Source organism: Phyllostomus hastatus, unplaced genomic scaffold (assembly GCF_019186645.2).
Source record: "Phyllostomus hastatus isolate PE091 unplaced genomic scaffold, TTU_PhHast_1.1 phas_scaffold_216, whole genome shotgun sequence".
NCBI classification, from domain to species: Eukaryota; Metazoa; Chordata; class Mammalia; order Chiroptera; family Phyllostomidae; genus Phyllostomus; species Phyllostomus hastatus.
Window position 1 is genome coordinate 3330144 of NW_025334018.1, and position 11381 is coordinate 3341524.

General features: G+C 40.2%; 1 protein-coding gene across 3 annotated transcripts in view; it reads left to right on the forward strand.

The window, feature by feature from the left end:
- The window catches only part of ASH1L (ASH1 like histone lysine methyltransferase), a 228554-nt gene extending 218962 nt beyond the window's left edge, over positions 1 to 9592 (forward strand). For all 3 annotated transcript variants that reach the window (XM_045816450.1, XM_045816452.1, XM_045816451.1), the window contains 4 exons: positions 1216 to 1382; positions 3559 to 3599; positions 4502 to 4803; positions 7128 to 9592. In XM_045816450.1, the coding sequence (XP_045672406.1) occupies positions 1216 to 1382; positions 3559 to 3599; positions 4502 to 4803; positions 7128 to 7219 (602 nt within the window). In that variant the 3' untranslated portion in view covers positions 7220 to 9592. The remainder of the gene's footprint in view (positions 1 to 1215; positions 1383 to 3558; positions 3600 to 4501; positions 4804 to 7127) is intronic.
- The last annotated feature ends 1789 nt before the right edge of the window (positions 9593 to 11381 follow it).

Here is an 11381-nt window from a genome sequence, read left to right on the forward strand (position 1 = left end):
CATTCTTACCGTTTGTGTCTGATAAAAGATTGTCCAAAGTTAGAGAGCTATACTATGTTATTTCTTTTTTTTTAAGATTTTATTTATTTATCTTTAGAGAAAGGAGAAGGGAGGGAGAGAAACATCAATGTGTGGTTGCCTCTTGTGTACCCCCAACCAGGGACCTGGCCCACAACCCAGGCATGTACCCTGACTGAGAACTGGAGACCCTTTGGTTTGCAGGCCAGTGCTCAATCCACTGAGCCACACCAGCCAGGGCTATTTTCTTCTTTCTTTTACCAAGTGCTTGGTACTCAATAATGTTTATTCTTTTTCTCTTTTTTTTTTTATTTGTAATAGTATGTAGTTGGCACTCTCGTAATGTTTGTGGGAATATAATATTCCTTCACCACTAATTCCAATATTCTTAAGGCCATCATCAACTCTATACATTAAACAAACAAAAGAAAAGTACAAAAGTTTTATAAGCTTCATGGTTAACAATATAGGCTAATTTCATAATTCCCATTCCACCACTTTTTACCTATGTATCCTTGGACTTTACCTATTGTAAATGGGGATTATTGGGGTAGGGGGATTATTGTGATAATAAGGGGGAATACAATAGAGGTTAAATTAAAAATGGGGATTAGTTTCTATTTTAGAGGGTTTTGTAAGGATTCAATGAAATCATCTACAAAAGCACTTAGCCCAGTTTATGGCTCACAGTAAAAAAGTTCAGCGTATATTAGTTGTTGCAGAGTTTAGTTGCCTAGCTCTCTCAGTGTCATAGCAGAGTGGTCCAAAAGAATATATATCCTATTCAAAAATTTAACTACTTGGAGCTTTGTGATACCAATGACACTTCCGTTCCCCCAGTTATAAAGTGTTCATTTCCAAATACACTTTCCTTATTTATACTGCCCTTCTTTTCTCATAACTTCCTCATATTGTGCTCTGTTTTTCCCTCAAAAATCCCTGTAGCACTCCAATAATCATTTCTGTATTCTTTCCTTCCCATAGTATGCACCTTCAACTCCTAGACACCTTTTTTCCTTTTTTGTTGCTTGTGTCTAAGAATTCTCCTTTCTTCTGTAGTCACCAATAGCTTAGTAATAGCTACAGTGTTTCCCTCTTAAAGGGTCTAACTGCTCTCCCAGTGGTGTGGTAATATCTGGCCAGCTCAGGGAGAGAAGGGAAAATTGGAGGGTTATGTAACCGTGTTTGGACCCATAGGGAGACCCAAAGGAGTAAAGGAGCAAGACGTGTACATCTGTGATTATCGGCTTGACAAGTCAGCACACCTGTTTTACAAGATCCACCGGAACCGCTATCCTGTCTGCACCAAACCCTATGCCTTTGATCACTTCCCCAAGAAGCTCACTCCCAAAAGAGATTTCTCAGTAAGTCTCCTTCTACCCTAACTGTACACACCAGGAGTGTCTAGTTCATGCATGGAACTCACACAGTGAGAATTCTCAAGTGGCTTGCTGCTTGTCATCCTGTTTCCCTCCCAAACTCTAGAAATCTCCATCTCTATCTGGGATGTTTGCATAAACACATTCTGCATTTCCTGACATGAGCTAGGTCTCAGGAAATTTTTGATTTCTTGATTACACTTTAGTCAAGTTTTCATCCTTTTATCTCTCTCACCTCTTTATAATCTTTGCCCTTGAGCCCCGTATTACAGTTGTTTGTTTTGGTTTTCACACCCATAATTTTAAAAAGCAAGTAGAATCTAGAACCCTGAGAAATCTTTGGCGAAAATAGTTCAGTGCTTTTTGTCTCTTTGTCACTGGGTTTAAAATAGAAGACATCATTATATAAAATTTTAAAATTACAAAGCATTAAGAAGAAAATTGTATCCAGTCATGCACTGCGTAACTCTAGTGGTCCCATAAAGTTACAAAGGAGCTAAAAAATTCCTGTCACCTAGTAACTCTGTAATATTTAGTGCAGTGCATTACTCACATGTTTGTGGGGACGCTGGTGTAGAGAAACCTACTGCGCTGCTACTTGTATAAAAGAATAACACACATAATTATGTACAGTACATAATTCTTGATAATGATAATAAACAACTATTATGTATTTACTTTTCATTGTTATTTTAAAGTATATTTCTGCTTATCAGAAAAATTTTTCTGTCAACAATATTCCATGTTAAAGCAGCAACAAACTCACATGTCTCAGGTTCACTGCATTTCTTAATCACATCATTTTCTCTTGTGCTCGATTTAATTTTGTGTTGTTTTATAAGCATGGTATAGCCTAAGTGTAGTGTTTATAAACTCTACATTAGTTTACAGTAATGTTCTAGGCCTTCACATTCACTCACCACTTACTCACTGACTCAGCCAGAGCAACTTCCAGTCTTGCAAGGTCCATTCATGGTAAGTGTCCTATGCAGGTGCACCATTTTTTAAAAAAAAATTTTTAAAGATTTTATTTATTTTTAGAGAGGGGAAGGGAGAAAGAGAGGGAGAGAACTAATGTGTTTGCCTCTCACACACCCCCTACTGGGGACCTAGCCTGCAACCCAGGCATGTGCCCTGACTGGGAATCGAACCAGCAGCCCTTTGGTTCACAGGTTGGCATTCAATCCACTGAGCTACACCAGCCAGGGCCCATTTTTTTTCTTTTATAGTATATTTTTACTGTACCTTTTCTGTGTTTAGATACACATGCTTACCATTGTGTTATAGATGTCTGCAGTATCTAGTACAGTAACATGCTGTGGAGGAGCAATAGGCTGTATTCTATACCCTAGATGTATAATAGGCGATACCATCTAGGTTTGTATATGAGTACTCAGTAATGTTCACACAAAAACAAAATCGCCTGACCACACATTTCCCATCATTAAGGGGCACATAACTGTATTATCCTTCTACGCAAACCACTGTTAATATTTTTCTTATCCACCTTTTTCCTATGTGTATTTTTCTTTCGAATTGTTTTGAACCTACTCCTCTGATTATTTTATGCCCTTCATCATTCTATAAAGTGTTTGGTCACCTGTCTATCTCTTTGCTATAATGTAACCCTGGACTAAGCTCTTCTCATCCTCGTGTCTTCTTCTTAGTGGGCCTGTCAAAATTCATAGCTGTCAAAGTGGAATGCTTAGAAATAGTCTAACCAGAAAGCACACCTTTATGTCTTCATTTGTCCTATTACTATTTTCAGGCTTCTCTAAATAGTATTTATTTTATATTCTTTCTACCCACCACCAAGCCCTTCCTCTCCCTAGACCTCTGGTCTTGCTTGCTCAGTCAACAGGTCACTGATTGGCTTGAAACCTCAAGCTTAACTATTTAAGTTGGAATGGGACAAAAGAATTGTGAGCCTACCCTTTTACTTGCCTAGGCTTAAAAATACCAAAAACCACTGTGGCCTACCAATTAATAAAAGTACTGAACTTACACCTTTAAAATATGGTTACCCAGCTTATAGGGAGTTAGCCCCTATTTTTTTCTTCCTTTACCTCCCCACCTCCCTATCCTGAGTTGGCCCCAGATCATATGATCCAGCTTTGCCAGCTTCTGCAGTACATTTACTGCTTCCTTTTCTTCCCTGCAGCCTCATTATGTTCCAGACAACTACAAGAGGAACGGAGGGCGGTGAGTCCAGTGGGGGTGTGAAGAGCCTAAGGGGTTCACCAACAACTTGAATGGAGCAAGAACAACCACCTACCCACTGAGACCCACCCCTGGGATTGGGGCTTCTCTGACAGAGTAGTCCAATTTAGTGTCAGGAGTAAGGGCAGGAAAAGAGATTTTGCAATGATTACCAATAAAGAAGAAGAGGATTTGGAACAGAGGTCTAGACCAATTCAGAAAAGTGTTGTTTTTAGGTTTCTGTGAGCTTTACCCATTACCCCAAGGTATATCAGCTCTTGGGACCTTTGTCAAGGAACAAACACGTAAGCTAGAAATGCAGTTTTAGCTGAGCAGTTTGACTTTGCAGTTTTTATCTGTGTGTGTTTTGTACATAATGGGTATACTTGGAGAAGGGGTGCTGAAGGCTTTCTCCTCAGTTTCTTTTTCTGTTGAATGGCGGCATAACTGGTTTACCTACATCATCAGTACCTTACCGTAAGGGGAAAAGATGCCAGATAATAGATGTGAAAAGAGACTTAGGGAAAGTAAAAATTTCATTGAAATACCTGTTATAGTTGGACTGATTGTATTACTAAGTGGCATCATACTTTTCTGTGCACATGAAGCAGTCAGAGCTAGCTAAGCAATTTTACCAGCTCTGATATATTTTATGAATTTGTTGGATTCCTGAAAGAAAGAAGAAAAATTGAATTTTACAGATAGAAATTAAATTTCAGAAAATAGTGGTTTATTCAAATAATAATAAAGGGAAGACCAGAGATTAGTTTCTTACCTCTTAAGCCAAGGTTCTAACAGCTAGGCTTCAGGGTCTCAAGCCACGCTGAAGTGTCTTCCCTTCATGCCCCTTCCATCCTCTAGTGTCCTTCTCAACCTTACTCTAAGTTTACATATCCTTCTGGCAGATCGTCCTGGAAGTCTGAGCGCTCCAAGGCACCCCTAAAAGACCTGGGCCAGGAGGATGATGCTCTGCCCTTAATTGAAGAGGTTCTGGCCAGTCAAGAGCAAGCAGCCAGTGAGATGCCAAGCCTGGAGGAGCCAGAACAGGAGGGGGCCACTGCAGAAGTCAGTGAGGGTGAAAAAAAAACAGAAGAGAGTAGTCAAGAAGCCCAGTCAGCCTGTACCCCTGAGGAACGACGGCATAACCAACGGGAACGGCTCAACCAGATATTGCTCAATCTCCTTGACAAAATCCCAGGAAAAAATGGTAAGAAGAATCAGGCTAATATCTAACGTTTAAAATAAACAGAGAATGAGGGGAGACGAAATGAGAAAGAACAACTTCTAATTACTTGTCCAGAATAGAAAGTATTCTTTTAAAAGGGTATAGTTCTTTCATGGGCCTGCTTTTAGTTATATCTTGGGAAGGAAACTGTGAGAGATGAGAGGATCTCCTCCCTAGAGAACAAGTGTTGGGTTTTTTTTTGTTTGGTTTGGTTTTTTAAATATATTTTATTGATCATGCTATTATAGTTGTCCCATTTTCTCCCCTGTATTCTCCTCTGCCCTGCACACCCCTCCAACCTGCATCACCTACCTTTAGTTCATGTCCATGGGTCTTATAAGTTCTTTGGCTTCTACATTTCCTATACCATTCTTAAGCTCCCCCTGTCTGTCTTCTACCTACCATTTATGCTTTTTATTCCCTGTATGTTTTCCTCCATCCTCCCCTGCACCCCACTGATAACCATCCATGTGATGTCCATTTTTGTGATTATATTCCTGTTCTAGTTGCTTGCTTAGTTTGCTTTTGTTTTTGTTTTAGGTTCAGTTGTTAGTAACTGAGTTTGTTGTTTATTTTACTGTTCATATTTTTTATCTTCTTTTCCTTAGATAAGTCCTTTCAACATTTCATATAACAAGGGCTTAGTGATGATGAACTCCTTTAACTTGACTTTATCCGGGAAGCACTTTATCTGCCCTTCCATTCTAAATGAAAGCTTTGCTGGATAGAGTCATCTTGGATGTAGGTCCTTCCCTTTCATGACTTGGAATACTTCTTTCCAGCCCCTTCTGGCCTGCAAGGTTTCTTTTGAGAAATCAGCTGACAGTCTTATGAGCAAGCCTTCGTAGGTAACTCTTTTTCTCTTGCTGCTTTTAAGATTCTCTCATCGTCTTTAATCTTGGGTAATGTAATTATGATGTGCCTTGGTGTGTGCTTTCCTTGGGTCCACCTTCTTTGGGACTCTCTGAGCTTCTTGGACTGCCTGGAAGTCTATTTCCTTTGCCAGATTGGAGAAGTTCACCTTCATTATTTGTTCAAATAAGTTTTCAACTTCTTGCTCTTCCTCTTCTTCTGGTACCCCTATGATTGGAATATTGGAACATTTAGAGATGTCCAGGATGTTCCTAAGCCTCTCATTTTTTTGCATTCTTGTGTCTTTATTCTATTCTGGTTGAATGTTTATTTCTTCCTTCTGGTCCACACCATTGATTTGAGTCCCAGTTTTCTTCCCATAACTGTTGGTTCCCTCTACATTTTCCTTTATTTCACTTAGCGTAGCCCTATATTTTTTTTCCTCTAATTTGTGACCGTATTTAACCAATTCTATAAGCGTCCTGATTACCAGTGTTTTTAACTGTGCATCTGATAGATTGGCTGTCTCTTCATTGCTTAGTTCTATTTTTTCTGGAGCTTTGATCTGTTCTTTCATTTGGTACTTTTTTTTTTTTTTTTGTCTCAGTGCCCTTTTAGGTAGTAAGGAGCGGGGCCTTAGGTGTTCACCAGGGTGGGGCAACCCACATCACTGTGTTATGTTGCAGTATGTGGGGGGAGAGTCCAAGAGGGAACAGTGCCACTTGGTCAGCTGTCTGCCAGTTTTCAGTCACTTCTGCTGCTACCCACAATCAAATTGGGCCCTTCCAGTGCTGATTCCTGGGTGGGTTGGCTTGTGTACATTATAGGACCCTGTGGGTCTCTCCAGTGAACTCTCCTGTGAGGCTGGGAGTTTCTCCCACTGCTGCCTCAACACCCACAGGTGTTTTCAGTCAGAGGCTTTGAGGCTTTATTTTTTCGCACTGGAACCCTGGGTTGCGTGGTCTGTCTTGCTCTCTGGTTGTTCCTCCCCTGTTTATCTGCACTCAAATGTGGGACCACCTGATCTTCCAGCCACCACCTTGCTGAGTCCACCAGCTACTGTCTTGCCAAGAGTCCTCTCTGCCCTTGAGTCCTCTCCACCTGCCTGCATGTCTCCGCCCCTCCTATGAGTCTGGATGAATGTTTCTTCTTTAATTCCTTGGTTGTTGAACTTCCATACAGTTCAATTTCCTGTCATTTCTGGTTGTTTTTCGTTTTTGAATTTGTTGTTGCCCTTCTTTTGGTTGTGCAAGGAGGCACCGTGTGTCTACCTGCGCCTCCATCTTGGCCAGAAGTCTGTTTTGTTTTTTTTCTTTTAATCTAGGGCTGGAGGAAGGCCTAAATTGCTTATAGGTCAAAAAAGGAACCATTGAACTCCTTTGATCTTAGAGTTCAAACCTGGAATAAGGAGTAGGCTGGTGGTGTTTGATCAACCTCCTTGGTTCTGTTTTCAGCCATCGATGTGACCTACTTGCTGGAGGAAGGATCAGGCAGGAAACTACGAAGGCGTACTCTGTTTATCCCAGAAAACAGCTTTCGGAAGTGAACCTCAGAGAATGACAACCTCAAGCATCTCGGATCCAGTGGAGCCAACAGTCCTGCCTCCTGTTCTCTGAGTGTAGACAGGGGTGGGAAGGGTCCATCCAGCAAGGGGAATGGGGCCATGTCGTTAACATTAGGTACTTAATAAACCTTGGAGCTAGTGGAGAGGAAGAGGAAGGGGATCTGTCTAACCAGTTCAATTTAACTTGTTTCCCTCTCCATTGCTTTATCTAGAAGGTTAAGAATAATGTAGGGAGGAGGATAGAGCACATTAAAGATGACCAAAACCTTTGGTACTTTACAACACTTGCCCCTCCCCCAGCTGGGGTTTTCTGTCACCCTCTGATCCCACAGGCACTGCTAAGAAGCTGCTTTCTATGCCCAGGTGTAAATCACAATCCAAAGGTATAGGGCCAGGAACCCCACCCATGCCTTCCCCATCTGTTTTCTGTGGGCTCTAAAAGCTATCCCAGAGACTTAAGACAGAAACAGTAGCTGGGGCCTCTTTCCAAATCCCTAATTAGGAAAGTTTCTCTCCCCTTTCTTGCCCAACCAGGTCAAAGTTAAACATGAGTTGGTAACTCAAAGCACTTGGAACTGCTGCCCCTCTCCCTACTTCCACTCCCCCAAATGGAATCATGGAATAGGGAAGGCCCCCATGGGGTCAGAGGGCACAGTACTTACTATAATTAACTTTGTTTTAACCTTTATAACCTGCCAAAAGTATTTTTTTCTAATGAGAAGGCCAGGCCCCCCCACCCCAGCACATGTACGGTTTATGCGCTGTGGTTTGTGTGTGTCTGCTGTGCTGTGCGAATGGAGATTCGTTTCAAAATAAAATCATTTTAAAAGCTACATAAAAGTGAACTCTAACCCCCACCAAACAAAAGTCACTACATGAACTGTTGAACAGTATTCACCTATCAGAGTATTTGTTGTAAGTGTAGATTATCAATTGAAAACACTACTTTTGTTTTCTTAATTGTACAGTTTTTAATGTCCATCTCTTAAAGAGACAGTGTATTCTCCCCACCCCTAGTTCCATCTTTCCTCCACCCTCCTGGTCGTCAGGAGGGATATCCAGGGTGTTTCCTTCCTTCCCATTCTCTTGGCCAGAAATTATCAGACAATACTGTCTCTTTAAAAATAAAATTTAAAAAGCTTTGCTTTGTTGTCTTCTCAGACATACATATGCATATACATTTTAGATGTTCTTATAAGAGAAAAGATGGTTTTTAAATGTGCCAAGTTGTATGTGTGTATATATATATGTATGTGTGCTGTGTGTGTATATATACACATCTACTGCGTGATTAGCAAGCAATACAATAGTAAACAAGTCCCCATTACTTTTTCTAATATTGGACCATTGGACCAATGCTGTCCTAATTGTACATTTTACCTTATGATGACGACACTCTGACTTGTTTAGGTAGAAACATTGACCACCTTCCATTCCATTAAATCTTTTTTCCTTTTTTTCCTTTCTATGTCAATCTTGAGGAAAAGACAAAAGAGACAGGGGATGCCAAAGATCCCCTTGAGCAGAGAAAAAGCAGAATAAATATTTTATTAAAGAAAAAAGAGAATTAAGAAAATAGTTTGGAGTATTTTCTTACCGTAGAGAAGCACTGTACATTACTAAGAGGCCTGGGTATAAGATGCTCACATGTGGAGCTGGGAAAATCGCATGTCCAAGCCCATTTGAGTGGTTTCTTTTGGTTTTCATTTCAGGGAGCTGGGTGGGAGGGAGGTGGGGACAGGGGCACTTTGGGAGTCTCCTTTTAGTCAAAAGCAGGAAAGTGACAAGAAAGAGTTTAAAATTCAATATTTCTTTTAATAGTGTTAAACACTAAAATTTTAAAAAAGACAAAAATAAAAAGAAAAAAACTTTGTAAAATGCGTGAACAGAAGCAAAAGACACTACGCTCTGTCATTTTATCTTTCTTTTGTTGAAAGACTAAAAACTGAAATGTTTTTTAGACAATCAAATGTTAGGTAAGTGCAAAAAACTTGTTTTTTCTTACTGGTGTAGAAATTAATGCCTTTTTTATTTTTCGGTTATTTTATAATAACGAAATTAAAAGAACCCCCTAGCTGCCAGGTGGGTTTTGGTGTTTGAAATGCGGGGCAAAGCACTACATCACTGCAAATAGATACAGTTAGTCTGCATGTCTGTAGGCTGTGTGATTGCGGAAAATATAAATGCTGCTAATATATTTCCTTTTTACAAAAGCATATCTAAATAGATGATTGTTTTGATGTTAATCTTTGTAAATTATGTATTACCAATTTTAACATTGGATGTAATTGCATAAAAAGCTTGCATCTCAATCCTTGAAAGTCTAGTATTAAATGGAAAAAACTTTTCCTAACCTCAGAGTGGTGAGCTTGCTATTGTTTTTCCTCTTTCCTATCCTCCATTTATCTTCTAGTATCTTCTCCATTGTTTCCAAAGAGATCTTGTTAAAACCATTACCATCCTACTTGGCCCTTATGGACACACTCACCACTGTTGACTGTAGGATAAAGGTATTTCCTCAAGACTAGGACCTTTTTGGTCAGGGCCCAGCCTAACCAATCATCTACACCTCTGACCCTTGTATACATGTACATCATCTGTGTATCATCTCATTTTATACTCATTAACAACCTCCAAGGTTCACAGTAATGGCAGGCCACATTTTTTTAGCCCACAGTGTTAGACTGTTTCCATTGTAAGCAGTTTACATATATTCACTAATTAATCTTCACAACAGCCTTTTTAGATAGGTCACAAAACCCAGTTTTGTAGGTGTGGAAATTGAGGCAGCAGAAAGGTTAACTAATTCGCCCAAGGTAATAATATATAGCTAGTTAGTTAATCCTCCAAATAGCCCTCTGTAGCTATTCCCATTTTGTGAAAGCAAAAACTGAAGCTCAGGAAGGTTAAGTAACCTGCCAGAAATCACCCCATAACTAGTGTTGGAGCCAGAACTCCAAAATCTTGATATATTCATCATAGAGAGTATCAGAAATAGCCAGAGTGTGACTCTCCTAAGAAGGATAAGTCTACTCCTGTCAACAACTGAAAGATCTAACAGAATGTTGTCCCAGACATGGGTCAGCCATTTGGGCTTTTTCAGCTGGAGTACAGTTGCTCAGAAGCACTAAGACAATAGACTACAAGAGCTCAGTCTTGCCCTGGCTGGTGTGGCTCAGTGAATTAAGTGCCAGCCTGTGAACTGAAAGGTTGCCGGTTAGATCCCCAGTGAGGGCACGTGCCTAGGTTGCGGGTCAGGTCCCCTGTTTGGGGAGATACCAACTCATGTATCTCTCACACACTGATGTTTCTTTCCCTCCCGTCCCTTCTCTAAAACTAAATAAGGAAAAAAGGTGAGATCAATCTCTACTGCTACAAGGGCTGGGGGTTCACCCCTACAGGCATAATAGTCTCTTCATGACTGCAAAAACAACACATTAGTAGTTAATTTTTCTTGATTTGTTTTTTATGTTTAATTTTTTTTTAAACACTGGTATCTACTATAGATGTTCTATTCTACATAATACATAATAGTTTACAACTACATCTAATTTCATATCAGTGTTTGGTCTCTCCCTGAGGTTCTGCAAGGAAGTCCCACTACTCTGTTACCACATGTGCAACCTTAAGAACCACTAAGCTCTGACTGCAGGTGTCCCTAAATCTCACTGATGCTCCAACACTACTTATCTTAGGACTCTTCTTACTAGGATTCCCCACTGTAAAACCAAGTATGTGGGGCTAGGAGTCAGAAAAAGGAATGGTAGGTTAAATCCATGGCAAATAGTTCTGTGTCGGTAAGAGATTTCTGAAACTTGAGAAATCGTGCTCCCCACCCCAAGAGCACTCTGCAGACCTCACTGGCAAACGTCCCAAAGCCCAAGCATGGTAGTCTTCCACATCTACTATTTTATAATTTAAAACATTATAAAAATAAAACTTCTTTTGCATAGTAATTAGTTGAAGAAGCTTCATAAACTCCCGAGAATATAACCAGGAATCCCCAGAGACTCAGAATCTAGTTGGGGAAAATCACTCCAGAACACACCTTTCAAAATGCAAACCGAAGTCAAAATTGAGGGTAGCCAAACAAATGCAAAATTAAAGCAAGGAGGGGATGAATAATAAGAACTGGCCAGGAATG